The 26,966-nt window shown below is 41.5% G+C and overlaps 1 protein-coding gene across 2 annotated transcripts in view; it reads left to right on the top strand.

Annotated features, from left to right (window-relative positions):
* CEP170 (centrosomal protein 170) overlaps positions 1-26,966 on the top strand; it is a 194,936-nt gene that overhangs the window by 74,191 nt on the left and 93,779 nt on the right. The window contains exons 8-10 of one of the 2 annotated variants that reach the window (XM_044290668.1): positions 3,198-3,674; positions 6,991-7,151; positions 20,148-20,274. In XM_044290668.1, the coding sequence (XP_044146603.1) occupies positions 3,198-3,674; positions 6,991-7,151; positions 20,148-20,274 (765 nt within the window). Of the gene's footprint in view, positions 1-3,197; positions 3,675-6,990; positions 7,593-20,147; positions 20,275-26,966 lie in introns of both variants that reach the window. The other variant, XM_044290667.1, reaches the window with a different exon arrangement.

Below are 26,966 nucleotides of genomic sequence, written 5' to 3'. Positions count from 1 at the left end.
ATTGACTTGCGTTGTTTTTAATGACAGATCCGGTTTGTTTCGATTTAACAAAACCGCATCCTAACAACGAAACAGATGCATCCTGGTGTGTTAGATCAAAGGGAACTGTTTTTTGGTCCGTTTTTGAGTGGTACTAATAAAAAAGACAGCTGGAGGAGCAGCTTACTACTGGGTATAAAAAGAGGATGTTAGAGAGGCAGAGTCGTTGATTATCCCATATCTACAGTATATAATGTCAAAAGATTCAGAGAATTTTCTGCAATCCATGTGCTCAAAGGGACAAGGCCAACAGTCAGTATTGGATGCTCTTGATCTTCAGGCCCTCAGAAATCACTGCATGGGCTCAGAAACCCTTCCAGAAATCATTGTCTGTGAACCTAGATCGCCGTGCAGTCGACTATTGCAAGTGAAAGCTGTAACATGCAAAGAAGAAGCCATATGTCAACACAATCCTGAAACACCACAGTCTTCTCCTGGCCAAGCCATTTAAACTGGACTGAGGAAAAATGGAACACTGTTCTTTGGTCAGATGAATCAACAATTTAAAATGGTGCGGGCAGCTTACAAATCTTTATACAAATCTCAGTATAAAGACGTTTTAGAACATATACTCCCATCCAGACAATGTTTTTTTTCAAGGAAGGCCTTGCATATTTTAGCAAGACACTCTGCGTCCATCAGAACAGTATGGCTTCGCAGAAGTTTCAGGGTGCTGAGCTGCAGTCCAGGCAATAGAAAACATTTGGAGCATCATGAAAAGAAAAATCCATCAAAGACCCAGGATTGTTGGGTAGCTAGAATTCTACTGTACATCAGACAAGAAGTGACAACATCCCTCTCCCAAAACTCCAGCAGTCTGGACGTTTAAATAAGAGGGGATGCTACACGGTGGTAGACATGGCGCTGTCCCAACTTTTTTGTGATGCATTGCTGCCATAAAGTCCTAAAGGAGTTAATTTTTTGATAAAATTGTAAAATGTCTCATGTTCTACATCCAATTTGTGTTCAATGATCTATGATGAATAAGGCTACAGATGGACGTGACACATATCGCACAACCGAGTATCGCAGGGTAACATGGCAGCCATAGGAATGAATAGGATCACAGTGCGACTCTCACATTTGCTGTGACCACGACACACAAATGGAAAAAAATTCAGCCGTGCAAATCATGCCGAGACCCCATTTATTCCTATAGCTGCCCTGCTACACTGCAATACTTGGATATGCGATTGCCCAAAATAAAGCTGTGCAGCCATGTCCTTAAAGGGGTTCTGCAGCTTGTTTTCACTTGAATGGAGCTTAGCCCTGCCCAGGCCAGTTGATACTAGTCGTGACGTCACTGGGCCAGCGGTAAACAGTGAGAAGGCCGCGGTGCTGCTGGAGCGCCGCTGCCTTCTCAAACAGCTGATCAGCGGGGGTCCCGGGTGTCGGACCCCCACCGATCAGATGCTGATGATCTATCCAGAGGATAGATCATCAGTTAAAAAAACTGCAGAACCCCTTTGAATAAGGGTCTATGAGATTTGCAAATTATTGCATACTGTTTTTATTTACATTTATTTATGTTTTACACAGTTGTATATTGATAGTGGAGATGAGTGAATCTAAGTAAACAGGTAGAACCGCATCTGAAAACGTGCAAACTATTAAAATATCAATATACTTCTGCTACGCCGTGAACGCCGTAACGATTCTTCCTTTTTTTGGTCACTTTACTACCCCAAAAAAATAATACAAAAAGTCATACATGCCCCAAAATGGTACCAATAAAAACTATATTTTGCCCCCACAAAAACAAGCCCTCATACAGCTCTGTAGGCCAAAATACAAAAAAAATGGTTATGGGTTTCAGAAAATAGCAATGCAAAGAAATGTTTTTTTTTTTTTTTTTAAAGGTTTATAATAAATACTTCCATTAAAAAATACAAGAAAAAATATGCCCTCGTGGCTATGTGAACAAAAAGTTTATAAATTGTGGCTATTGAAAGGTAGAAAGAAAAAAACGGAAAAACAAAAATTGGATTAAAATACTGTCAGTTTAAAATCGAAAAATGGCAGTTTAAAATCGCTGATTAAAAACGTTTGGATTTACCATATTTTCCCCCCTATAAGACGCACATTAGAGGTTTTATACAAGGACAGTAAGAAAAAAATATTTTTCATTAGACCTCAGTTCAGACCAGCAATCAGACCCCCAATGTTAATAAGACCCCAACAAGACCTCAGATCAGACCCTCAATCAGATCTCAGATAAGAGCCCCATGCCTTTCATCAGCCCCCAGCAGTCCCCATTGCCTCATATCAGCCCCCATTGCCCCTGATCATCCCCCAGCATCTCCATATTGCCCCTGATAAACCCCCAGCATCTTCATATTAGCCCTTAATCAGCCCCCAGCATCTCCATATTAGCTCTTAATCCACCCCCAGCATCTCCATATTGCCCCTGATCATCCCCCAGCATCTCCATATTGCCCCAGATTGCCTCATGTTTTATAAAATAAAACACTTACCTCTCCTGCTCCGGACGCCACTGCTCCTCACCTACATCGCGATCCTCTTCCTCCTGCCCACGACTGTGCTGTGAATCGGGGACCAGGAAGCGGTGAGTACAGAGCCTTTACCGCTTCCTGGTCCTGCAGTACTAATGAGCCCTTCCATAATAGAAGCGCTTATTAGTATTCACCCCATAAGAGGCAGAGGCATTTTTCCCCCACTTTTTGGGGAAAAATAATGCGTTTTATGGGGCGAAAAATACAATATTATTATTATATTTTTTTTATTAATCCATTCAAACAGGGTCTTATAAATAAATATATATATATATATATATATATATATATATATATATACATATTAACCCCTTCAGGACCCACTTCTGGCTTTGGCTCATAAATCAACATCAAAAACTGCAGTTGCTTTTTCTATAATAAAAATTAAATAAATAACTAAATCTGTGCGTGAAAACCACCTCACAGTTTTTTTTGTTTTTTTTTAACCAAAGCCAGAAGTGGATACACCAGGAAGGAGGAGTCCTTCATATTTCTCATTCCCTTCCAACACTCTACTGACTTTGGCTTAAAATAAAAAAAAACTGCATCAAAAACTGCCACAAAAAGCTGTGTGACCCTTCCCTTATAGGTTTAAGTAAAAAAGTGTTTTCAATAAATGGAATACATGTTTTTGTTATGTTCTAGGTTGCGGCAAAGTTGGGAAAAAAGCTGGTGAACAGGCAACATCAACAAAGGGAGAAGCTCTCAATTCATATTGCAGAGAATCAAATTATTTTGAAATCCCTAATAAGGAACTCCAACAAAAATCTGATGGAGAGGGAAATATTATATATGAAATTGCGACATTAGACCCACACTGCCAGCAAGGGTCAGGCTCAGGACATGCTTCCTTTACAATAGAGTTTGATGAAAGTTCTCCAGGAAAGGTAACCATTAAAGATCATATAACAAAGTTCACAGACCACCGTCAAAAGGCAAAGAAGCCTTCATCCATTGGAGATAAGGACCTTGCTGGGTTAAATACAGAACTGATTGCTGCCGAAAGTAAGGTAGCTGACTGGTTAGCACAAAATAATCCACCCCGTTTGCTGAAAGAAGCAGCTGAGGAAGATACAAAAAGTGTTAAAAGTGATGTACCGGTATACTTAAAAAGGATACAAGGTAATATATTTTAAACAAAATACTGTATTTTTCTTCTTTGTTTTATATATTATGCAACTTTACATTAAAAGGAGTCTGTCACCAGGAAATTCAGGGTTAAACCAGGCACACTTCCTTAAAGGGCTAGCTTAGCTGAATGTAATGATATATTTCACTTACCTATTTCTTGCTTCATTCTGGAGAAAAAAAGTGCAAATGATCTGTGAAATCCACCGAGGGCGGGCGCAAGCCACTCTGTGTACAATTACTCCTTCTGCATCCTCGTAAGCCCCTTACCCTCCTTAATTGACGAGGTTCTAGACCCTGTCACATAAGAAGGAGAGGGTGGATGAAAGAGAGCCACGAGTCTCCTTCATGGAGGAGGTTTCCTACTGGGAGAACTCCCACCTTCAAAGCCTCCCCAAAGAAAGTGCAGCTTAACAGGACTGGTTGGATGATCTTGAAAACTTGTCCTGTCACAATAACCTAAGCTGGGTAGGTCTGACAGACCAGGTAAAGCCTCAATAACTGAAAGATCTCGGCGAGAAAGACTCAGCGATGTCCTTGGGCATATCAGGAGGCTGCAGAGTCGAGCGTGTGCATTGTGTGGCACTCCGTACATGAGCTGACTCGGGAAATGGCAGACAGCCTCACCAGGTCATCATGCGCTTCTTAAACTACAACGATAGACAGGACATTCTGAGGGATTATATGGCAGAGAAATAACCCCTACTGCTTCAGGGATCCCCTATTTTGCTCTTTGCTGATTACTCAGCAGCTGTCACAAAAAAGGTTGCTATTTTGGAAGACTTCCTCCCAGCTCTGCAACAAGCAGAATCACATTCAACTGCAGTACCCATATTGTGGATTACATTTACAGAGGGAACATCCTTCACCCCTGGGGAAGCGCATACTTTTTTCTTAGATAAGGAACTACAAAAGAAAAGCAGCCCACGGCCATGGTAGGTCATGGTCAGGAGTCCTGGAATATCCAGCGACAATGATCCAGCTCCAAAGGACCAACGACTGCCAAAACAGATGAAGGGATCTGCTTCATGCACCCCTGACTGAAAATCATTTTATTCCCAAAGGGCAAGTGGACTATGACCTATTTCATGGGTTACAAACCAGGTTTGGTGAAACTTAGACCCCAGGTATAGAGTTTACCTGTATAGTTATAGAGCTGTCCCTGCTCCCATCACTTTATTTGTTATACGATACGGGTTGGGAACAGTGCAGTCTCAGAAACGAGTGCATACTGGAAGGAATTTTGTTAGGAGTTCTGTTGGGGAGGGAGAGCAATATATATTTTTAGGGGGACAATGCAGACAATGTTGCCCCTGAAACTTGTACTCTGGGACATCACATACTTATAGCCAAGACACAGAATGATATCTAGAAACGTTTCCCACCTTGGTGGTTGCCAATTGTGACTCACCACTATGACATTACTATCCTGGAACATTAAGGGACTAAGGTCCCCAAATAAGCAAATCCTCATCCTGCATCATCTTAAAAACTTGACTCACTCACAAGCAGGAGACTTTGACTGAAAACCATTTGGGTGGGCCAGGTACTTCTCAGCTGAAGGTGACAGGGGTACATGACAAGGTCTCACAGCCATTCACCGAACATGCTATGCTAATAGGCATGTTGTGTCCTTTTAAATCAGATGATAGAAGATATACCTTTTTCTATCAATCTCAAGAATCATGGTCCTGCATAGACTACATTTTTATCCATTCCACACTTCAGCCCAGATTGGAGACAGCAGAGATAGGTGACCTGGTTCTTTGATCACGCCCCAATCTTGATGGTAATCCATAATATATATTCCTGAGGCCCAGATTTTCTTTGACGCTTTCTGTTGCATTTTCTTTCTTAGCTAAACTCCAAGAATAGTGGCCAGACTTTGTGTACATGACCCCACAGAGAAACATAAAACAAACTGCGTAAAAATTTTGATGGGAGATGGAGAGAGAGGTTTTTCACCTCTCCACCTTTAATGCCAACCTATATACAGTAAGTCTAGTAATGAACCAAGGAGAATGCTATCCAACTTGGCCAAAGGGAAAACTACCATGTCCGATATTGCTAAATTATGCTAGGTGATGGTGGGACCACTGAAGACCGTGGTCTTATTATTGCCACGCGGGACTTTTACTGTACTTTACTGCCCTTTATAATGATGAGGGCATGTCCAATCTAAAAAATACCCTTCTAGACCAAGTCTTCCTCCAAATCGCCCTACAAAAGTTAGATGTGCTTAACACAGATGTTATGGAACAGGAATCCAAGAAGCTCAAGTGCCAGGCCTGGATAGATATAAAGGGGAATTGTATAAAATAATGGTAGACGCAGTCACATCTCCTTTGCTGGCATTGTGCAACGTGGCACTGAAAGGGGTAGAAGCCCCAGATAGAGGGAAAACATTTCTGAAGCCATGAAAATACCCTTTATGGCCAGGCTAATAGCTCTCTATATCTTTCATCAACCTCAATCCTAAGATCCTGTCTAAAAATATTGGCAGTAAAACTTGCAAGTTCTCTTCCTGTTCTTATTGCCCCTCCACAGGCTGGATTTTTTTCAGGGGAGGTCAACATTAGAATCGTACTGACTGCTCTTGACTGGGTCCACAACCATCCAGACGGGTGAGAAAAACCAGTTCTCCTTCCCCTGGACTTGGAAAAAGTGTTCAAAAAGGCAAAGTGCAGCTAGTTAACCCCTTTGACGACCTCCGCTATACATGTACAGCAGAAGTTACTTTAAAGATGGTGCCAGAATCCAGAGAACTGTTGCAGCTCATCATGCAACATGCTCAGCTGTTCTTCGAACTCACATAGAAGGGAGTGGAGTATTTAGAGAGTTGTATTTTCAGAACAGCTGGAGGTTGCTGATACCAGCTCTATTGTATAGGCAACCAGTGCAATGACTGGCACAGGGCGAAGGCATCGGAGTAGCGGTAAGGGCTCATTTGCGGCATGCTCTCAGTGCATGTAACTGCTCGTTTGCATATGGATTACAAGTACTTTTTCACCAGAATGAAGTAAAGGATCAAAGTATCATTACACTCAGCAGAGCTGGCCCTACATGTCACTGTGCCTGGTTTAATAGTGAATTTCCTAGTGACAGATTCTCTTTAAGGTCCCATGAAGCATGTTTTTGCAGCGGATTTCAGGGCAGAAATCCAAGGCCGACCCTCACATTTCTGCCAGTGGGTCTTATCTGTGTGAGGTTACCTGCTGCGGTTTCCATGCTGAGTGTGGCATTAAGTGAAATGTCCATGCTCGTATGAACAGCAACACTTTATGGTCTTTACACACCTTTTTCTTTTTAGGTAACAAACATGAAGATGGGACTCAAAGTGACTATGAAAACAGTACATCTCTTAAACGGTTAAACAGATCTACCCATCATAAAGACCATGCAAAACAAAAAAGCCTAGAACAGAGAATGTTGGATCTTAAAATTCATGCTGGGGGAAGGCAGCAAGACACGGCAAGTCAAACTGCATTTCTTATAGAGTTTGTTGATGATGACCATCCAAGAAAGCGACGGTCATATTCGTTTTCTCTAAATGCTAATGCCACAGGTCCAGAAGCACCATATCCTATTCCACAATCTAGAATAGAGAAAGCAAAAGCTGGTACTGTAGATCCGAAAGGGTTACCCTTAGGTCTGCAGTCAGGCTCATCCTCTCACAGAGTAATTCATAGTACTCAGCATGCTAAATTGCTGCTAAAGCAGAAATCTGAAGAGCCATGTACATCTTTATTTTCACAAAATATTTTACTGAGAAGTTCTGGGAGTCTTGGACACCGACCACCAAATAAGCAACCTACAGTGAACCATTTTCAGACCCCTTTTGTGAATAAAAATCACAATCAGCTCAGTGAAAAAGCAAATACAAACGAAGAAATGGACTCGTCAGATGCAAAGGTAATTCAGATTTACAGAATCCTATGCCTGTAAGTATTTATATTGAGCAACAAGTTATCACATATTTAAACGCCAAGCGTTCTTATGGATTAAGTATTTTGTGTTTACACTATAATGTACTGTAATGTAGTACGTCCTAACTAGTCGAGATGATAGTACCAGTCTTCATGCAGCATCGAGAGGTGGTCAGGATTACTAAAACAGCAGAATTGTGGGAGCAACTCAGTTTTTGGGACTTGGATGCAATGGAAACAGCAGAACTCATATTCACTACCGTCAGAGTTCTGGAGACTACGTAGCTCGGCCAGTTTGGCTGTTAGCATTATCCCTGTCTCTTCTGGCTGTCGCATTCAAATGGGTATTGTTATCTGCTAAATTATTAAGATTGGAATACTCTTTGAGCCATGGTCATTAAAGTAGCTATCCCCTGTAAGTTGTAAAATAACAAAATAATTGATACGGACCCCATATCACCCCTGCTTCGCGCTCTGGTCTTCCCTGCTGCAGTAGTCAGCCAGTCACTGGCCTCAGCAGTGACGTCCCGCGTACTGTTGAGGTCAGTGATTTCCTCACAGTGACCTGTTTGCATGGAATATCACTGCTACAGCCAGTAAGACGATGTTATTGGAAGGGAGAACTGGAAGCAGGGCAGGACCGCTCATCTGGCAATTCTGGGGGGTGCCTCCTTTCTTGTTCCTGAAAGACTTCCCAGCTGTCCGAGGTCCAACGGGACCATTCTGGATTTCTGTGGCATGTCTGGATTTAAACTGGATTTGCATTCTGAGGGCGCAGGTATAGTTGTAATGCAATGGTGATGCAGAGAGCCCTCAGCTTCCTTCTTCACCATTGCTCGGCCCGTGTTCTCTTCAGAAGTAGTAACGATGCAGTGATATTATGAGCCAGAGATACCAAAAGCCAGAAATCATCCTTGTGTGCATCATGCCTGCTTTTAGGGACAGCATGTTGTGTTCCCTTCATCAGGGAAACGGGGCTAGGTGAGTATTTTTAATCTTAATAATTCTACAGACACAACACTGATGTAAGGGGGCAGTACTACTGTAAAGGGACACTAAGAGTACATAACTACTTTGTGGGGGCACTAATGGGGCTTAGGTATTGTGCGGGGACACTAATAGGGGCTTAAGTACTGTTTCGGGACTCTAATCGACCATTCTGCTGTTAGCTTCTGGTGCAGGGGTTGGTCACTGTCAGTCTCTGGGCTAAAAGGGGCTTGGTTAAAGCAGCATCGCCCCTACATTGTCCCTTAGATGAAATGGACTCAGTCAATACAGCAGTACCTCGGCTCCGGCAGCACCACTTTAGGCTCATTGCACCAAGATTGGGCACTGTCAGACGTGGCACATTCATCTTGCCCAGGATACATATCAGAACAATCTGCTGCACACATTTCCACCCATGGCTTCTTGCATATACAGTTGCATACTCTGGTCTTGTGTTGCTCTGGGTAATAGCAGTAAAGTTGGTGCATATCCCTTTGGGAAGGGTGTCTGTGATGCTTCTGGGCAGGCTATGTGCTGTGATACTCCCAGATGTGGTAGGCATTGCTGCTTCCTCCCTCAACGGTACTCACTTTTCTGGATTTGGAATCTCTTTGTCTCTACTTCAGGTGCTGGGTAGAGCAGGGTGCCCTCTCACTCTCAGCGGGGTACAGCTGACTTTCTTGTCCCCCTAATCTAGTTTATCTATTACTGCGATACAGTAGGTCATCAATATTAGCTTGGTGGGGGGCTGACTCTTGGCACCCCTGCTGGTCAGCTATTTGAAGGGGTCCTGGCACTACCCTCATTGTTTGCCAGGGATAGCTCATAGTTCTAGTAATGACTACAGTATGCCTTGCATTACAATTGAGAGCAGTTCAGTCCAATGCAAGTTAATAGAACGGAGCTGTAATTCTAGGAATAGCCAACACTATTAGAAACTCTTTTCACAAACATATTTCATATTCACCACACTTCAAGTCGGCCAGTCAGTTTTATAATGCCAGGGCTGAATTTCAGTCCTTCCAGCCTTGACTAGCGCATGGCAGGGAGGAAAAGGGGTATCAATTATTTTTTAGACCATTTACAGGGTCGTAATAATTACAAAAAATTGGCTGCGTTCTTTTTGAAATGATGATACTAGTCTCACGACCCATTCTTATTGCATCTTTTATTCCAAAATGGGCTAAGTTAATACAGCAGATCACATTGCCCAGCAATCAAGATCTACTTATTCCTCTCTGGTCCTTCCATGCCTCCCTAGATACTATTATTTTCTCTTCCCTTCCCCCCCCCTCATTCCTTCACCTATTTTTGCATAGTTTAGATATGTACCCCGCCACTGGGGTCCGCAGAGAGTCAGCGGCCTTGCCATGCTGGGGGTTTCTGGCAATTATGTGATCTCTGTGTTGACAAGGTATTGATGCAGTCTTTCTTCATTAGACAGTGCTTATTTAGCCCTGTGTATAAGAAATCCATGGTGACAGACACTGTAAAAACAGAAGTCTCACACCTGGGCACCTAGTAGTATGGGTTTAAGGACACCATACTGTGTGGCAGATAATGGTCAATAAGATAGAGAAAGGCGCTCATAGGGTAAGTAAATTCAGCAAATCAAATTTCTAATAAAATAAATGGTTTGCTCAACTATTGCGGTTGCATCAATTGGATGCAACTGCAATGGAGGTAAAGTGTAGATGAGTAACGGTGCAGCCTAGATTCGTCCGATCACCTTGGGCAGGAGCCACCCTGCCACTCGGGTACTGCCACTCGGGTAATGGTATGAAGAAAAGTACGCTGGACCTTAGGTAGAGTGTATGGTCCACAGAGGGTGCGCGAGACAACCGGTCGTAGACAATATTTTGGTTTCAGCAGTATTATATTTATTCGTGAGACAACGCGTTTCGGGGTACTAGGGTCCCCTTTGTCAAGTCTGAGCCGGATGAGCTGGAAGAACCCTTTAGCTGTTCCTCAACAGTTTATGGCAAATGTAGATGAAATTTCAGAATTTCTATTTTGGTAACCTTGCCTCACAAAAATCGAATATAGAGCAACCAAAAATCATATGTACCCTAAAAATAGTCAGAAGAAACCTGCCACCTTATCCTGTAGTTTCCAAAATGGGGTCACTTTTATGGAGTTTCTACTGTAGGGGTGCATAAGGGGGGCTTCAAATGGGACATGGTGTAAATAAACCAGTCCAGCAAAATTTGCCTTCCAAAAACCACACAGTGCTCCTTTCCCTCTACGCCCTACCGTGTGCCCGTACACTAGTTTACGGCCACATGCAGTATGTGGTGTTTCTGTAAACTACAGAATCGGGGCAATAAATATTTGCTAATATGACCAGTGTCACTTTATGTGTGAATAACTTTAAAACACTTTTACTTATCCAGGCCATTTGGAGATAATTTTTGGATTAAAATAGAAAATTTCCCCAAAAATTTAAATTGTTAAATTTAATCTCCATTTGCCATGAACTCTTGTGGAACACCTAAAGGGTTAACGATGTTTATAAAATCCGTTTTGAATACCTTGAGGGGTGTAGTTTCTAGAATGGGGTAATTTTTGGGTGGTTTCTATTATGTAAGCCTCACAAAGTGACTTCAGACCTGAACTGGTCCTTAAATAGTGGGTTTTTGAAAATTTTCGAGATTTGCTGCTAAACTTCTAAGCCTTGTAACGTCCCCTAAAAATTTTATGTCATTCCCAAAATTTAAAATTTTTTTGAAATTATTTTTTTTTTACTCAATTTTTCCAGTGTCATGAAGTACAATATGTGACGAAAAAACTATCTCCGAATGCCCTGGATAAGTAAGTGTTTTAACCCCTTAGGGACACAGCCTTTTTACACCTTAGGACCAGGCCATTTTTTGAAAATCTGACCAGTGTCACTTTAAGTGCTGATAACTTTAAAACGCTTTGACTTATCCAGGCCATTCTGAGATTGTTTTTTCGTCACATATTGTACTTCATGACACTGGTAAAATAAAGTTAAAAAAATATTTTTTTTTGCATAAAAAAAAGTCAAATTTACCAAAAATTGGGAAAAATTTGCAAATTTCAAAGTTTCAGTTTCTCTACTTCTGTAATACATAGTAATACCCCCAAAAATTGTGATGACTTAACATTCCCCATATGTCTACTTCATGTTTGAATTATTTTGGGAATGATATTTTATTTTTTGGGGATGTTACAAGGCTTAGAAGTTTAGAAGCAAATCTTGAAATTTTTCAGAAATTTACAAAAACCCAATTTTTAGGGACGAGTTCAGGTCTGAAGTCACTTTGCGAGGCTTACATAATAGAAACCACCCAAAAATGACCCCATTCTATAAACTACACCCCTCAAGGTATTCAAAACTGATTTTACAAACTTTGTTAACCCTTTAGGTGTTGCACAAGAGTTATTGGCAAATGGGGATGAAATTTGAGAATTTCCTTTTATTGCCTAATTTTCCATTTTAACCCATTTTTTCCACTAACAAAGCAAGGGTTAACAGTCAAACAAGACTGTATCTTTATTGCCCTGACTCTGCCGTTTACAGAAACACCCCATATGTGGCCGTAAACTACTGTACGGCCACACAGCGGGGCGTAGAGTGAAAGGTGCGCCGTATGGTTTTTGGAAGCCAGATTTTGCTGGACTGGTTTTTTGACACCATGTCCCATTTGAAGCCCCCTGATGCACCCCTAGAGTAGAAACTCCATAAAAGTGACCCCATCTAAGAAACTACACCCCTCAAGGTATTCAAAACTGATTTTACAAACTTTGTTAACCCTTTAGGTGTTGCACAAGAGTTATTGGCAAATGGGGATGAAATTTGAGAATTTCATTTTTTTGCCTAATTTTCCATTTTAACCCATTTTTTCCACTAACAAAGCAAGGGTTAACAGCCAAACAAGACTGTATCTTTATTGCCCTGACTCTGCCGTTTACAGAAACACGCCATATGTGGCCGTAAACTACTGTACGGCCACACAGCGGGGCGTAGAGTGAAAGGTGCGCCGTTTGGTTTTTGGAAGGCATGTTTTGCTGGACAGTTTCTTTGACACCATGTCCCATTTGAAGCCCCCTGATGCACCCCTAGAGTAGAAACTCCATAAAAGTGACCCCATCTAAGAAACTACACCCCTCAAGGTATTCAAAACTGATTTTACAAACTTTGTTAACCCTTTAGGTGTTGCACAAGATTTAATAGAAAATAGAGATACAATTTCAAAATTTCGCTTTTTTGGCAGATTTTCCATTTTAATATTTTTTTTCCAGTTACAAAGCAAGGGTTAACAGCCAAACAAAACTCATTATTTCTGGCCCTGATTCTGTAGTTTACAGAAACACCTCATATGTGGTTGTAAACTGCTGTACGGGCACACGGCAGGGCGCAGAAGGAAAGGAATGCCATACGGTTTTTGGAAGGCAGATTTTGCTGGACTGGTTTTTTTGACACCATGTCCCATTTGAAGCCCCCCTGATGCACCCCTAGAGTAGAAACTCCATAAAAGTGACCCCATCTAAGAAACTACACCCCTCAAGGTATTCAAAACTGATTTTACAAACTTTGTTAACCCTTTAGGTGTTGCACAAGATTTAATAGAAAATAGAGATACAATTTCAAAATTTCACTTTTTTGGCAGATTTTCCATTTTAATATTTTTTTTCCAGTTACAAAGCAAGGGTTAACAGCCAAACAAAACTCATTATTTCTGGCCCTGATTCTGTAGTTTACAGAAACACCTCATATGTGGTTGTAAACTGCTGTACGGGCACACGGCAGGGCGCAGAAGGAAAGGAATGCCATACGGTTTTTGGAAGGCAGATTTTGCTGGACTGGTTTTTTTGACACCATGTCCCATTTGAAGCCCCCCTGATGCACCCCTAGAGTAGAAACTCCATAAAAGTGACCCCATCTAAGAAACTACACCCCTCAAGGTATTCAAAACTGATTTTACAAACTTTGTTAACCCTTTAGGTGTTGCACAAGATTTAATAGAAAATAGAGATACAATTTCAAAATTTCACTTTTTTGGCAGATTTTCCATTTTAATATTTTTTTTCCAGTTACAAAGCAAGGGTTAACAGCCAAACAAAACTCATTATTTATGGCCCTGATTCTGTAGTTTACAGAAACACCCCATATGTGGTCGTAAACTGCTGTACGGGCACACGGCAGGGCGCAGAAGGAAAGGAATGCCATACGGTTTTTGGAAGGCAGATTTTGCTGGACTGGTTTTTTTGACACCATGTCCCATTTGAAGCCCCCCTGATGCACCCCTAGAGTAGAAACTCCAAAAAAGTGACCCCATTTTAGAAACTACGGGATAGGGTGGCAGTTTTGTTGGTACAAGTTTAGGGTACATATGATTTTTGGTTGCTCTATATTACACTTTGTGCGGCAAGGTAACAAGAAATAGCTTTTTTGGCACCGTTTTTTTTTTTTTTGTTATTTACACCATTCATCTGACAGGTTAGATCATGTGGTAATTTTATAGAGCAGGTTGTCACGGACGCGGTGATACCCAATATGTATACAATTTTTTTTATTTATGTACGTTTTACACAATAATTTCATTTTTAAAACAAAAAAAAGTTTTAGTGTCTCCATAGTCTAAGAGCCATAGTTTTTTAAATTTTTGGGCGATTATCTTAAGTAGGGTCTCATTTTTTGTGGGATGAGATGACGGTTTGATTGGCACTATTTTGGGGTGCACATGACTTTTTGATTGCTTGCTATTACACTTTTTGTGACGGAAGATGACAAAAAATGGCTTTTTTTACACCGTTTTTATTTTTATTTTTTTACGGTGGTCATCTGAGGGGTTAGGTCATGTGATATTTATATAGAGCCGGTGAATACGGACGCGGCGATACCTAATATGTATACTTTTTTTTTATTTATGTAAGTTTTACACAATGATTTCATTTTTGAAACAAAAGAAATCATGTTTTAGTGTTTCCATAGTGTAAGAGCCATAACTTTTTCAGTTTTTGGGCGATTATCTTGGGTAGGGTATGATTTTTGCGGGATGAGATAATGGTTTGATTGTTACAATTTTGGCATAGATGCGACTTTTTTGATCACTTTTATTACCTTTTTTGGGAAGTAAGGTGGGCAAAATTCCAATTTCATCATAGTTTTTAATTTTTTATTTTTATGGCGTTCACCGTTCGGGTAAAGTAACATTACCGTTTTATAGATCAGGTCGTTACGGACGCGGCGATACCAAACATGTGTAGGGAATTTTATTTCTTTCATTTTTAATCAGTGATAAATGTGTTTTTTGATTTTTACTTTATTTTTCACTTTTTTCACTTTTTTTTTGACCCAGACCCACTTGGTTCTTGAAGATCCAGTGGGTCTGATGTCTACATAATACAGTACAGTACAATATATAGTACTATACTGTATTTTACACTTTGTCTGAACAGATCTATGCCTTTCAGCACAGATCTGTTCAGAACCATGGACAGCAGGACGCCTGAGAAGGCGTCCTGTTGTCATGGGAACCTTCCCCGTCTGCTCAGTTATGGTCAGAACTGCGCAGACGGGGAAGGGTAAGGACGGGGCTTGGGGGGGCTGCCTGGGAGCTCTCTCCCTCTCCATTCGGGGGACTGCAAAGGCACAGCAGCCCCCCGATGGGAGAGGGAGGGAGCTCCCTCTTACTGTTAACCTTTTCCATACAGCGGTCCGTACGGACCGCTGTATGGAAAGGGTTAAACGGCTGACATCGCATCACCGATGTCAGCCGTTTATACCAGGGTGCCAGCAATGTGCTGGCACCCTGGTATACCCACTAGACGCCAACGATTACGCAATGGGAGGCGGGCGGGGGATCGCGATCCCGCCTACCGCACCGCCCGCCTCCCGCACCGCCCGCACCGCCCGCAACCCTCCCCCTGCACCTCCCACCGTGCCCAAATAACTCAGGGGTGCAGGGGGAGGAATACTGGACAAAGTTTTGAATCCTAAAGTTTCTGATCCCCGCGGTCAGGGACCGCGGGGATCATAAACTGCAGATATCGCAGCAAACCGCAGGTCTGAATTGACCTGCGGTTTGCCGCGATCGCCGACATGGGGGGGTCACGGGACCCCCCCGCGCATTTAGCCTAGGTGCCTGCTCAATGATTTGAGCAGGCACCGGGTTCCGATCACTGCCAGCCGCACGGCAGTGATCGAAAATGCACAGGGCGTACATGTACGCCCTGTGTCCTTAAGTACCAGGGCACAAGGGCGTACCTGTACGCCCTGTGTCCTTAAGGGGTTAAAGTTATTCACACATAAAGTGACACTGGTAATATTTGCAAAAAAATGACCTGGTCCTTAAGGTGAAACATGGCCGTGTCCTTCAGGGGTTATCCAATTTCACAATCACAAAACATCTGTAGTCAGGGGGGGGGGGGGGGAGCAGCCAAAGACCGCGATGCTAGGGAGGCTTGTCTTTGCCTGCTATTGGCTGCTCCCACCCGACACCGAATGTTTTCAATCGTGTACAGGGAGAAGCAGCAACGTCGGTGTGGGCACCAGGAGGGGAGCGGGGTAAGTACACTGAACAAAAATATAAACGCAACACTTTGGGTTTTGCTACCTTTTTGCATGAGCTGAACTCAAAGATCTGAAACATTTTCTACATGCACAAAAGACCCATTACTCTCAAATATTAACAAATCTGTGTTAGTGAGCACTTCTCCTTTGCCGAGATAATCCTTCCCACCTCACAGGTGTGGTACATCAAGCTGCTGATTAGACAGCATGAATATTGCACAGGTGTGCCTTAGACTGAACACAATAAAAGACCACTCTGAAATGTGCAGTTGGATCACACAGCACAATGCCACAGATGTCACAACATTTGAGGGAGCGTGCAATTGGCATGCTGACTGCAGGAATGTCTACCAGAGCTGTTGCCCATGCAATGAATGTTCATTTCTTTACCATAAGCCGTCTCCAAAGGCATTTCAGAGAATTTGGCAGTACATCCAAGCGTCCTCACAACTTCAGACATGTGTAACCACACCTTCACACCCATTTCCATATAGATAACTGGCAGGGTAGGGTATACTGATGACATGTGATATCGCTCTTTTCTATGCGCTGCCCCATTCCTCCACCCCCCACCCCCCCCCATTCTGGTTTCCTACCCTGTATGTAAATCCATACCATCGGTACAGGGAGGTGAGCTCACCTCCATCGGTATAGATTTACATACAGGGCGGGAAACCAGTGCAGGGGGGCACAGCGGGGGAACGGAGTAGCACGTAGTAAAAAAAAGAGCAATATCACATGTATTGCCACTTGTATGGCTTCCTCTGGGGTTAATAATGATGTCTACCATCTATGTTTAAAGGGAATATGTCATCAGAAAATAGCCTATTGTTTAAATCATTTTAATCAGTTTTTCTGTTAAACACAATTTTTAACGATTTTGTTTGGTGATTTATTTGAATTCTTTTCATGTCGCTTTCTATATTTAAAAGAAAAAACATAAAATCCCGCAGATTTCACACTAGGCCTAATAATATTTGCCACTTCTTAAGGGCCCTTTACACAGGCTAAGAATCCACCAATTATCTGGTGGTGAAAGGTGTTGCAGATTACCCAATGAGCGAGCGAAACACTCGTTCATCAGGTAATAGATTATTTGTGCGGACCCCAAAAAATCGCCATTTGCTGGCATTCGTACTGTGTAAACGCTCTACTGCCAGCAAACAAGAAGTCTGTTTGGGAACGAGTGATGGCATTAGCCATTCCTCCTCACCATACTGTGGAGGAGATTGTTGCATGTAAATGCAGCGGTCTTCTCCACTGATCAGCAGGCGATTACTGGGAAGGAACGCTTCCTTCCTGACGATCGCCTTCTGTATCGTCCTGTCTAAAGGGACCTTTAGTCTTATAGATCACTTTACTATATTACAGGCAGGTTTAGAATGACACAAATCGCCTCTGTATAGGTGATTGTCAAAGCTGATCTACTCTTTGCTTGTAAAATGATCTCTGAACAGGTCACAGAGCATGCCTAGAAAATACTTCCGTAGAAGTCAGCTCCCGTCTATCGTGTCTATGGTCCAAATGCTGTTAAGAACAGCTCAGACAAAATCGCAGCCCCCATAATCATGATCAGGAAATAGAATAAAGAAACTAAAATCTGAAAATGAAAACAGATTACAAAAAATGGATGTGTTTTAATTGGCTGGAAAAAAAAAGGTTGAAACATTCCCTCTAAGGGTCCATTCACACATCCGTATTTTTGGCTCTGCATCTGGTGCGGACATGTTAATTTTTGTAAGGCCGCAAAAGATCCATTTTGCGTAGTTCCGCGGCCCCACAAAAAAAGATAGAGCAAGTTCTATTTTTGTCCGCAATCGTGGACAAGAATAGGCATTTCTGTCAAAATGCAGAACACACATGGCCAGTATCCGTGTTTTGCGGTTACACAATTTGCGGACCACAAGAAAAGTACGGACGTCTAATTGGACCCTAAAACCCAGTTTTAACCTCAGGATAGGTGATTAATATCAGATTGTGGGGGCCAGACGCCTGATATTTCGCATATCAGCTGTTCGAAGAGAATTCAGCTCTGGTACTAGCACTGTATTCTCATCTCTGTTTACCTGCTCGCTGTCGTCACTGCAGCGATGACCAGATGTGATTACAACACTGCTATCCCTTTCATTGTAATTACAGTACTGCTCACTGCTACATTGTTGACAGCGAGCAGGTAAACAGTGAAGAGTACACAGTGCTAGTACCAGAGCTGAGTTTTCTTCAAACAGATGCTCGGGAGGGAGTGCCAGCATTCGGCTCCCCCAACGATCTGATATTGCTGACCTATCCTGAGTATTCCAAGGGAAATTAAGAAGGAGACTACTCATGAGCACTGCTTGCCGAATAAACTCCCAACACCTATCAAAATATGGGCAAATCTTGGTAACCAGTTGGGTGTGTGTACCTGCACAGACTCACTATCCAATCAGTGCTGCCATTTTCAGACTGTGCAGGTACCCCCCCCCCCCCAACTAGTTACCACCCCTCTGTACCCTTACTGAAGGCTGTTAGCAATTCAATCATTACTTCAATTAGAAATAATAAAGGAATGGCATAGCATAGAGCCATAAAAATAGATGTTTCAGAAATGTTATTACCTGGGGAATGCATGAAGCTATTAAAACAGGCATGTCAGGAGTGGGGACAGGTCCTCTTTAAAGTAAGTATAATAAAACTCATATTAATTGGCATTGACAAACACACACCACAGGAGTATGTCACATTAGGGTCAGATGTACACCAGCAAACCAGAAACCCATTGAATTGGAGGAATGGTTATAACATAGAAATCCATTGCCCAATGGCACCCCCAGAAGTTTACAACAGAGTAAATTCTTCAGAACATTAAATTACAGACCCAAAAGGGCACCTCCAAAAGCACCCGCAGCCTTCAGTTAGGGTACAGAGGGGCGGTAACAAATTGGGAGTGTACCTGCACAGTCTGAAAATGGCAGCACTGATTGGATAGAGTCACTCTGTACCCTTACTGAAGGCTAATAGCAATGTATTCATAACTTCTAGTAGCAATAATAAAGGAACGGCACAACATAGTCATAAGAATAGAGGATCCAGAATTGGTATTACATGGGGAATGCATGACGCTACTAAAACACGTCAGGAGAGGTGAAAGGTCCTCCTTAAACTTTAATAAAGATGACATTTTTTCCGAACATCTTCTATCTGTGTTTACATGGTGCTTTAGGGATTTCATATAGGTGGTATTGCCGAATAAACTTTCAACTGTGTAGTCTTGGTACATTAGTTTATTTTTGTAAAATAGCAACGCATTTTGGAGCGGGACCAGCCCCTTCCTCAGGTATCACACAATGATAAAACACATCACAAACGTTTCTTCGGCAAGGAGCCCCCGCGAGAAGTCTCTTCTTCATTTACCTCAATATTCTTCAATCTATTTGGTACATTGGGTTGTTGTGCACTAAGCAAAACTCCCCAAAGTCAGTGGTTTTCATAACCTCCCCCTTAGTTTTTTTGTTATCCCAGGTTTTCCTCTATACGCCTGTGTATTTTTTTTCATATATTTAGAAGCTAACCTGAAGATAGATCATCAATATAAAAAAAAAGGGGACAACCCCTTGAATTGTGTCATTCCAAATTCTTCTTTACACAACTTTATAAAAGGCAAATGCTCTGCAACAGTGATTATAGTGTGAAATAAATCCCTGGGATTTTTCAGATGTTTCCATCAGCTAAGATATTTTGGGGGTTATTTATTATTCAGAAATACGCCTATATTAGGGTACTTTCACACTAGCGTTTTTCTTTTCCGGCATCGAGTTCCTTCACAGGGGCTCTATACCGGAAAAGAACTGTTCAGGTATCATAACTTAGATATAGGGGTTATTAATACCGCGGTCTAGAATGCCGGTTTTAATAAATGATCCCTTTTATGTTTATAGGTTTATTTATTATTTATTAATTTTTTCAGTTTTTATTGCAAATTTTGTTTTGTTGGTGTTAGTTCTCAATTTAACATTCTATTTTTTCTAATTTTAGGATGTTCTTTCTGTATCAGGCAGAAAACGTTGGGTATCCCAGTGGGCAAGTCTGGCTTCTAACCATGCGGGTCATGATCAAGAAAATGGTCAGAGTGAATCTAGTATGTTAGCTTCGGTTGAAAATGGTAATTTTCTGAATATTTAGTCTTTATTATAATTTTTACTTTTATTTATCTATTGCAAAAGTAATTAAACTGATCAAGCCTAACATACAAACCACCTACCTAATTTTGTTTAGGTGCTCCTTGCGCCGCCAAAACAGCGTAGTGTACGCAGATATGCATTATGACCTGACTCTTTGTAACGTCAGGATGCAGGGCTAGAACAAAGTGCTCTACTTTAGAGTCAGAGTGGTGGCGGCACTTAGAGGAGGAGAGTTGCTTATGTTGTCTGGGGTCTGTATAAATTCATAAATTTGGGGTATGATCTGAGGTCTGTATACATTTAGGGTCTGATTTGGTCTGTGTTAATTCTGGGGTCTGTTCTAGGAGTCTGTATGTGGGTCTCATAGGGTGGTGCATTCAGAATGGGTTATCCAGCCATGTGAAATTTAATTTTGAAAACTAACATAGTTTATAAGGCAAAAAAAAAAGATATCTGATTAGAATGCCACAAATGGAAGCTGTTGGTGTCATTCCCGGCTGAGGTGAAGCTCATGGGACGATGAGTGTGACACACGTATATGCTGTACATTGATATGTGGATACTAAACTCTATTAAACACTGAAGAGCAGGGATTCTGTGTAGGCTGTACTGTATTTCACTGCTATGTACACATCTATATTGTATTGCATTTTAAATGCAGCCCATCAAGTGGAAAATCTTTCCACGTGAGGCCCATTTATCTGGACAAGTTTGAGACCCCTGGTCTACAACATGTTCTTTACAGTAGTCACATTGTAGAATACTTTAGTACAAGAGGTATTAATGAAGAGACTGTGAGACCCCTGGTCTACATGTTCTTTACATCATTGTAGAATACTTTACTACAAGAGGTATTAATGAAGAGACTGTGAGACCCCTGGTCTACATGTTCTTTACAGTAGTCACATTGTGGAATACTCTACTACAAGAGGTATTAATGAAGAGACTATGTCAGTGTTTAGATACTTATCTAATAGCAAGGTTCTAAGGGTTCTAATTAACTTCTTCTACCCCAGTTTTCAGTTTCTACTCGCGCAAAAAATGTTATTCTCTGACCTGCTAGAAATGTGCATGATGTAATCTTCTTACCAGTGTCTGTATTTGTGAGCTATCCCCTCCCTTCTGCTTCTCAGCTGTGGTCATGTGGCCAGCAACCAGACTTTCCAAATAACATAGCATCTTATGTGTGGACAGGAAGTCAGTTTCTCTATGTATTGCTATGGGTGCCTCAATGTCAGTCCTGCCATTTGGAGATCAGAGAGTCACATGACACAGCTAAATGTTAGACGGGAGGGGATAGCTGACAAATACAGTCACTGAGGAGAAGATTTCATTCACTACAGATTATATCATGTACCTTTCTGGCAGGTCAGTGAATAAACATTTTTTGCGCGAGTAGAAACTGAAAACTGAGGTAGAAGAAGTTAATTAGAACCCTTAAAACCTTGCTATTAGATACGTATCTAAACACTGACATAGTCTCTTCATTAATACCTCTTGTAGTAGAGTATTTCACAATGTGACTACTGTAAAGAACATGTTGTAGACCAGGGGTCTCAAACTTGTCCAGATAAATGGGCATCACATGGAAAGATTTTTTGCAGGTGTTCGTCTTTAAAGAGGACCTTTCATGGGTCCAGACACTATGAAATAAGTAGCAGGTTATGTAGGGAATAGTCCATGGATGTAAGAGCGCTTACTATTTTTTCTGGGCACTGCTCTGTTCGCCCGCTATGCCCCTGTTGAATTCCCCCACCTGGTATGCTAAAGAATACCATCGGTACAGGGAGAAGGAGACTGCCCTGTTTCTCAATGAGCGTCTCCTTCTCCCTGGCTGTAGCGCGGTACAATCACAAAGGAGAGAGTCACAGCCAGGATGAAGGTGAGTTTTTATTTTTTATCCCTGTGACGCTCTCCTTTGTGATTGGACTGCACTACAGCCAGGGAGAAGGAGACGCTCATTGAGAAACAGGGCAGTCTCCTTCTCCCTGTACCGATGGTATTCTTTAGCATACCGAGTGGGGTAATTCAGCAGGGGCACAGCGGGCGAACAGAGCAGTGCCCAGAAAAAGTAAGCGCTCTTAGATCCTTGCTCTATGCCCTACATAGCCTGCTACTTATTTCATAATGCCTGGACCCATAAAAGGTCCTCTTTAAAGGGAACCGGTCATCAACTTTATGCTAACCTCACTGAGGGCAGCATAAATTTGTGACAGAAATGCTGATTTCAGCGGTGTGCCACTCATGAGCTAAAAGTGGTTGTCAAGAACAGTGATGGTCAGTTCGCAGTGTTCGCCAGCGAACACATGCGGGCTGCCATCTTTAGTAAGGTAGACTAACCCGTCCGGCAATGCATAGGTAAGCCCTTACCTGTGCCGGGAGCCGGTTTGAAATCAAATGCAGTCACCGGGAGCAGGCAGTTACGATGAAGGCCCCCGGCGGCTGTTCTCGGAACTGCCTGCTCCCGGTTACTGCATTTGATTTCAGACCGGCTCCCGGCATAGGTAAGGGTTTACCTATGCATCGCCGGACGGGTGAGTCTACCTTACTAAAGATGACAGCCCGCATGTGTTCTCTGGCGAACACTGCGAACTGACCATCACTGGTCAAAAACCAGCATCATCATCATTGCAGGGCAGGCCAGATGTGAAAAGAGTCAAATCTAACTGAGAAGAGTCATGGTTATTCATAATCTCCTGTTCTCCCCGCCCATCCGCTGAAGATTAGCAGTTGTCTCCTAGAGAGAAAGGAAGAAAACTGGGAAGAAGCCTGTCGGTCATCAGCAGGTGGGTAGGGACAGAAGGAATTCATGAATAACCATGACTCTTCTCAGGTGGCCGTGACTCTTTTCCAGGCCTAGTCTGCAATGATTGTGATGTTGGTTCTCGGCAACCACTTACTTATAAATGACAGACCACTGAAAATCAACTCACCTGTCTCTACTTTAGTCTGCCCTTAGCATGGGCAGCATAAAGTTGATGACAAGTCCCCCTTTAAGTGTGTAGAGTGAAATGGCTGGCACTGCTCCTTAAAGTTGTTCGGCGGTGCACGTGTCAGCGGGCAGGCATCCCAGTATTACAGCTGTAAAGGAAGGACCGGCACTCGCGCTTGTTTCTTTTTATGCAGAATTTAATTTAAGTCACCTATTCATTCATAACGCGTCACTATGGTAAATATCAAGGTAAATATATTTCACCTTTATTTATGTAAAAAATCAATTTGCAATTTTCAAAATTTGTTTCCCTGCTCTTAAGGCAGATAGTGTGATACCTAATAAAATAGTTATTAATTTACATTTCCCATATTTCTACTTTTTGTTGGCATCAATTTGTAAAAGTCATTTAATTTTTTTTTTTTTTTTGGAATGTTAGATGAAGTACAATTTTAGAAGCAATTTTTTTAATTTGTAAGAACATTTCCAAAACCTGCTTTTTAAAGGACCAATTCAGTCATGAATTCATTTTGCGGGGCTTACATAATAGAAACCACCCATTAATTACTCCATTTTAGAAACTATAACCCTATTCAAATATAATTTTACAAGAGTTGTTAAACCTTTAGGTGTTCCACAAGAATTAAAGAAAAATAGGAGAAATCTCAAAATTTCACTTCTTTTTGCAGATTTGCCATTTTAAGCCATTTTTTCCTGTAAGGCAGCAAAACTCAGTATTTATAACCCTGATTCTGCAGTTTACAGAAACACTCCATATGTGGTTGTAATCTGCTGTATGGGCACATGGCAGGGCGCAGAAGGGAAGGAGCAACATATGTATTTTGGAGGACAGATTTCACTGGGATAATTTTAAGTTGCCATGTCACACTTGAAGACCCCCTGATCAGCCCCTACAGTAGAAACTCCCAAAATGTGACCCCATTTTGGAAACTACGGTATAAGGTGACAGTTTTATTGGTATTATTTTGGGGTACATATGATAATACACTTTGTGTGAGGCAAGGTAACCAAAAAAATGGCTGTTGTGGCACAGTTTTTATTTTTGGTGTTTTATGGCGTTCAACTGATAGGCTAGATTATGTGTTATTTTTAAAGAGCAGATTGTTGCGGACTAGACAATACCAAATCTGTCTTTTTTTAGTTTTATATAATAAAGCATAAAATATTTTAAAAAATCATGTTTTTGTGTCTCCATTTTCTGCTCCGCAAAAAGCCAAAAGGTGGCCTTTCCCTTTTGAACCCTGCAGTGTACCCAAATAGCAGTTTACATTCAGATTTATTAAATTGCCCAGTAAAAAAACTATTTAAAGTGCATTGTATGTCTCAGATGGCACGAGCTGGGCACCACATTATTGGCACTGGAATACAAGATCTTTGGAAAACTTCACACTGTCCCCTGTTCATTCATTTCTGCAAAACACCTGTGGGAACAATATGCTCATTCCACCTCTTAATAAATACCTTGAGGGGTGTCGTTTCTGATATAGGGTCATTTCTCGGAGGTTCAATTTTTTATTTTATTTTTTTCACCCTTGAGCTTCTACACTTTTCAGTGTAAATCAGATGTATAAATCGCCACTTTGGGCCTTAAACGTATGTGGTGTACTTGTACTCCTGAGCCCTGTTGTATGTCCAAATAAAAAAGAATAGAGCCATGTGTAGGGTGTTAATAAAACCAGGAAGCATTGGCACCACATATTGGGTGCTGAATTGGCATATCTGTGGATAAATTGCAAATTTCACTTTGCACCATCTGCTGTGAATTAATTTTTCAAAACACCTGCTGGGTCAAAATGCTCACTATACCCATTGATAAATTCTTTGAGAGGTGTGATTTCTAAAATGAGTTCACTTCTTGGGGATTTCTTTTCTTTTTTTATTTAACCTCAGAGTCTCAGCACTTCTTGGTCAATGCTGTATAAATCCCCAAACTAGGCCTCAAATACACATGGCCCTGCTTCCCTTCTGTGCCCTGTTGTGTACCCATACAGCACCTTACGACAACATATGGCGTGTTGTATTTAGAAGAAAATGAGTAACAAATTGTGAATTCTCATTTTACTCCTTGTGAAAATGAAATATGTGGGCCTAAATCAAACTTTTCTTGTAAAATACGTAATTTTTCATTTTCACGGCCAAGTGTTTCTAAATTCTATGAAGCTCCTGTTGGGCTAAAGTGTAAACTACACCCCTTTAAAAATACCATTGGGGGGGTAGTTTGCAAAATGGGGTCACTTTTTGTGGTTTTGTACTGTAGGGGCACCTCAGGGAGTCTTCAAATGCAACATGGTGCATGAAAATTATTCAAGTGAAATCTGCCCTCCAAAAGCTGTATGGCTCTCCTCTTCTGAGCTTTGCTGTGTGCCCATACAAAGGTTTATGACCACATATGGTGTGCTGCCATATTTAGGAGAAAATGGGTAACAAATTGTGGGGTGCTTTTTTTTTCTGTTATCCTTTAGTGAAAATAAATCTGGAGCTAAAGAAACATTTTATTGAAAAAAAGTAATTTTAAATTTTCCATAGCCACATTTTTCCCAATTCTATGAAAAGCCTATTGGGTCAAATCACTCATTAAAACCCCCCCCAAAAAATTACATGTGCAGCTTGCATTCCACTAATTTCCAGTCCCCATTTTTTGAGAATAGATCAGCTCCCAGAGATGGGAGTTACACCATCAAACAGTTATAGCATATCTTATGGATATGCCTTAAATGTGCCAGATGGAAATATCCCTTTAAATGCGCATTCTTCTTTCCATAATATTAGAGGGATTTCCAGCTTTTTAATGCTGATGACCTCACCTCTGAATAGGTCATCAGTGGGGTTCTGACACCTACACCCCAGCCGATCAGCTGTTCAAGACGGCTGCGGCACTACATGAACACTGAGACCTTCTGGCAGCTTACCCTAGGCCAGTGATGTCACTTTCATTGGTCATGTAGCCTAGGTGCAGCTCAAGTGAATGGACCAAGCACATCCGCTATAAAATGTACCGCGCTGTGCTTGGTAAGCTGTGAGGCGGTAGTGGCACTCACAGGAGCATTTCAATCTCCTCAAACAGCTGATCGGCTGATGACTTATCTTGAGGATAGGTCATGAGTGTAAAAAAAAAAAATTGGAAAACCTTTTTTATTTACATTTTATTTTTTCATTGTATTGTACTCACTTATATAGTGCTGACATATTCCACAGCGCTTTACAGACATTATCATCACATTTTAAAATTGATGCAATTAATATCCTATAATGGTTGTGGAGGAGTCTGTTGGGGGAGGACAAAAAGAGTACTTGTTTAGATTGTAATGTAACCTAAGGCTAACCCTGGTCAAAGACTCAGAGAGACAAGGAAATGCCACAAAAAAAAAAATAATTTGCGTCCAACGTATTATACACTGCCTGTCCAAAAAAAAAGTCGCCACCTTAATTTAACTAAGCAAATAGTCATGAGCCTCCTATTGGATAATTACTGCATGGGCGATTATCTTTCAGCTGGCAATAAGTTATTTAACCCCAACTGGTGCAATGAGTTGCTTCTCGTTTCTTAAACAACCATGTTGAAAGACTCATGTGGTGGTCATAGAAAAGATGTTAGTCTGTTTGAGAAGGGTCAAATCATTGGCATGCATCAAGTAGAGAAAAAAAATCTAAGGAGATTGCAGAAACTACTAAAATTGGGTAAGAACCGTCCAACGCATTATTAAAAACGAGAAGGATATT

This window comes from Bufo gargarizans, chromosome 4 (assembly GCF_014858855.1).
Source record: "Bufo gargarizans isolate SCDJY-AF-19 chromosome 4, ASM1485885v1, whole genome shotgun sequence".
Taxonomy (NCBI): Eukaryota; Metazoa; Chordata; class Amphibia; order Anura; family Bufonidae; genus Bufo; species Bufo gargarizans.
Note: the sequence above shows the minus strand (reverse complement) of the source record. Positions and strands in the feature narration are given on the sequence as shown.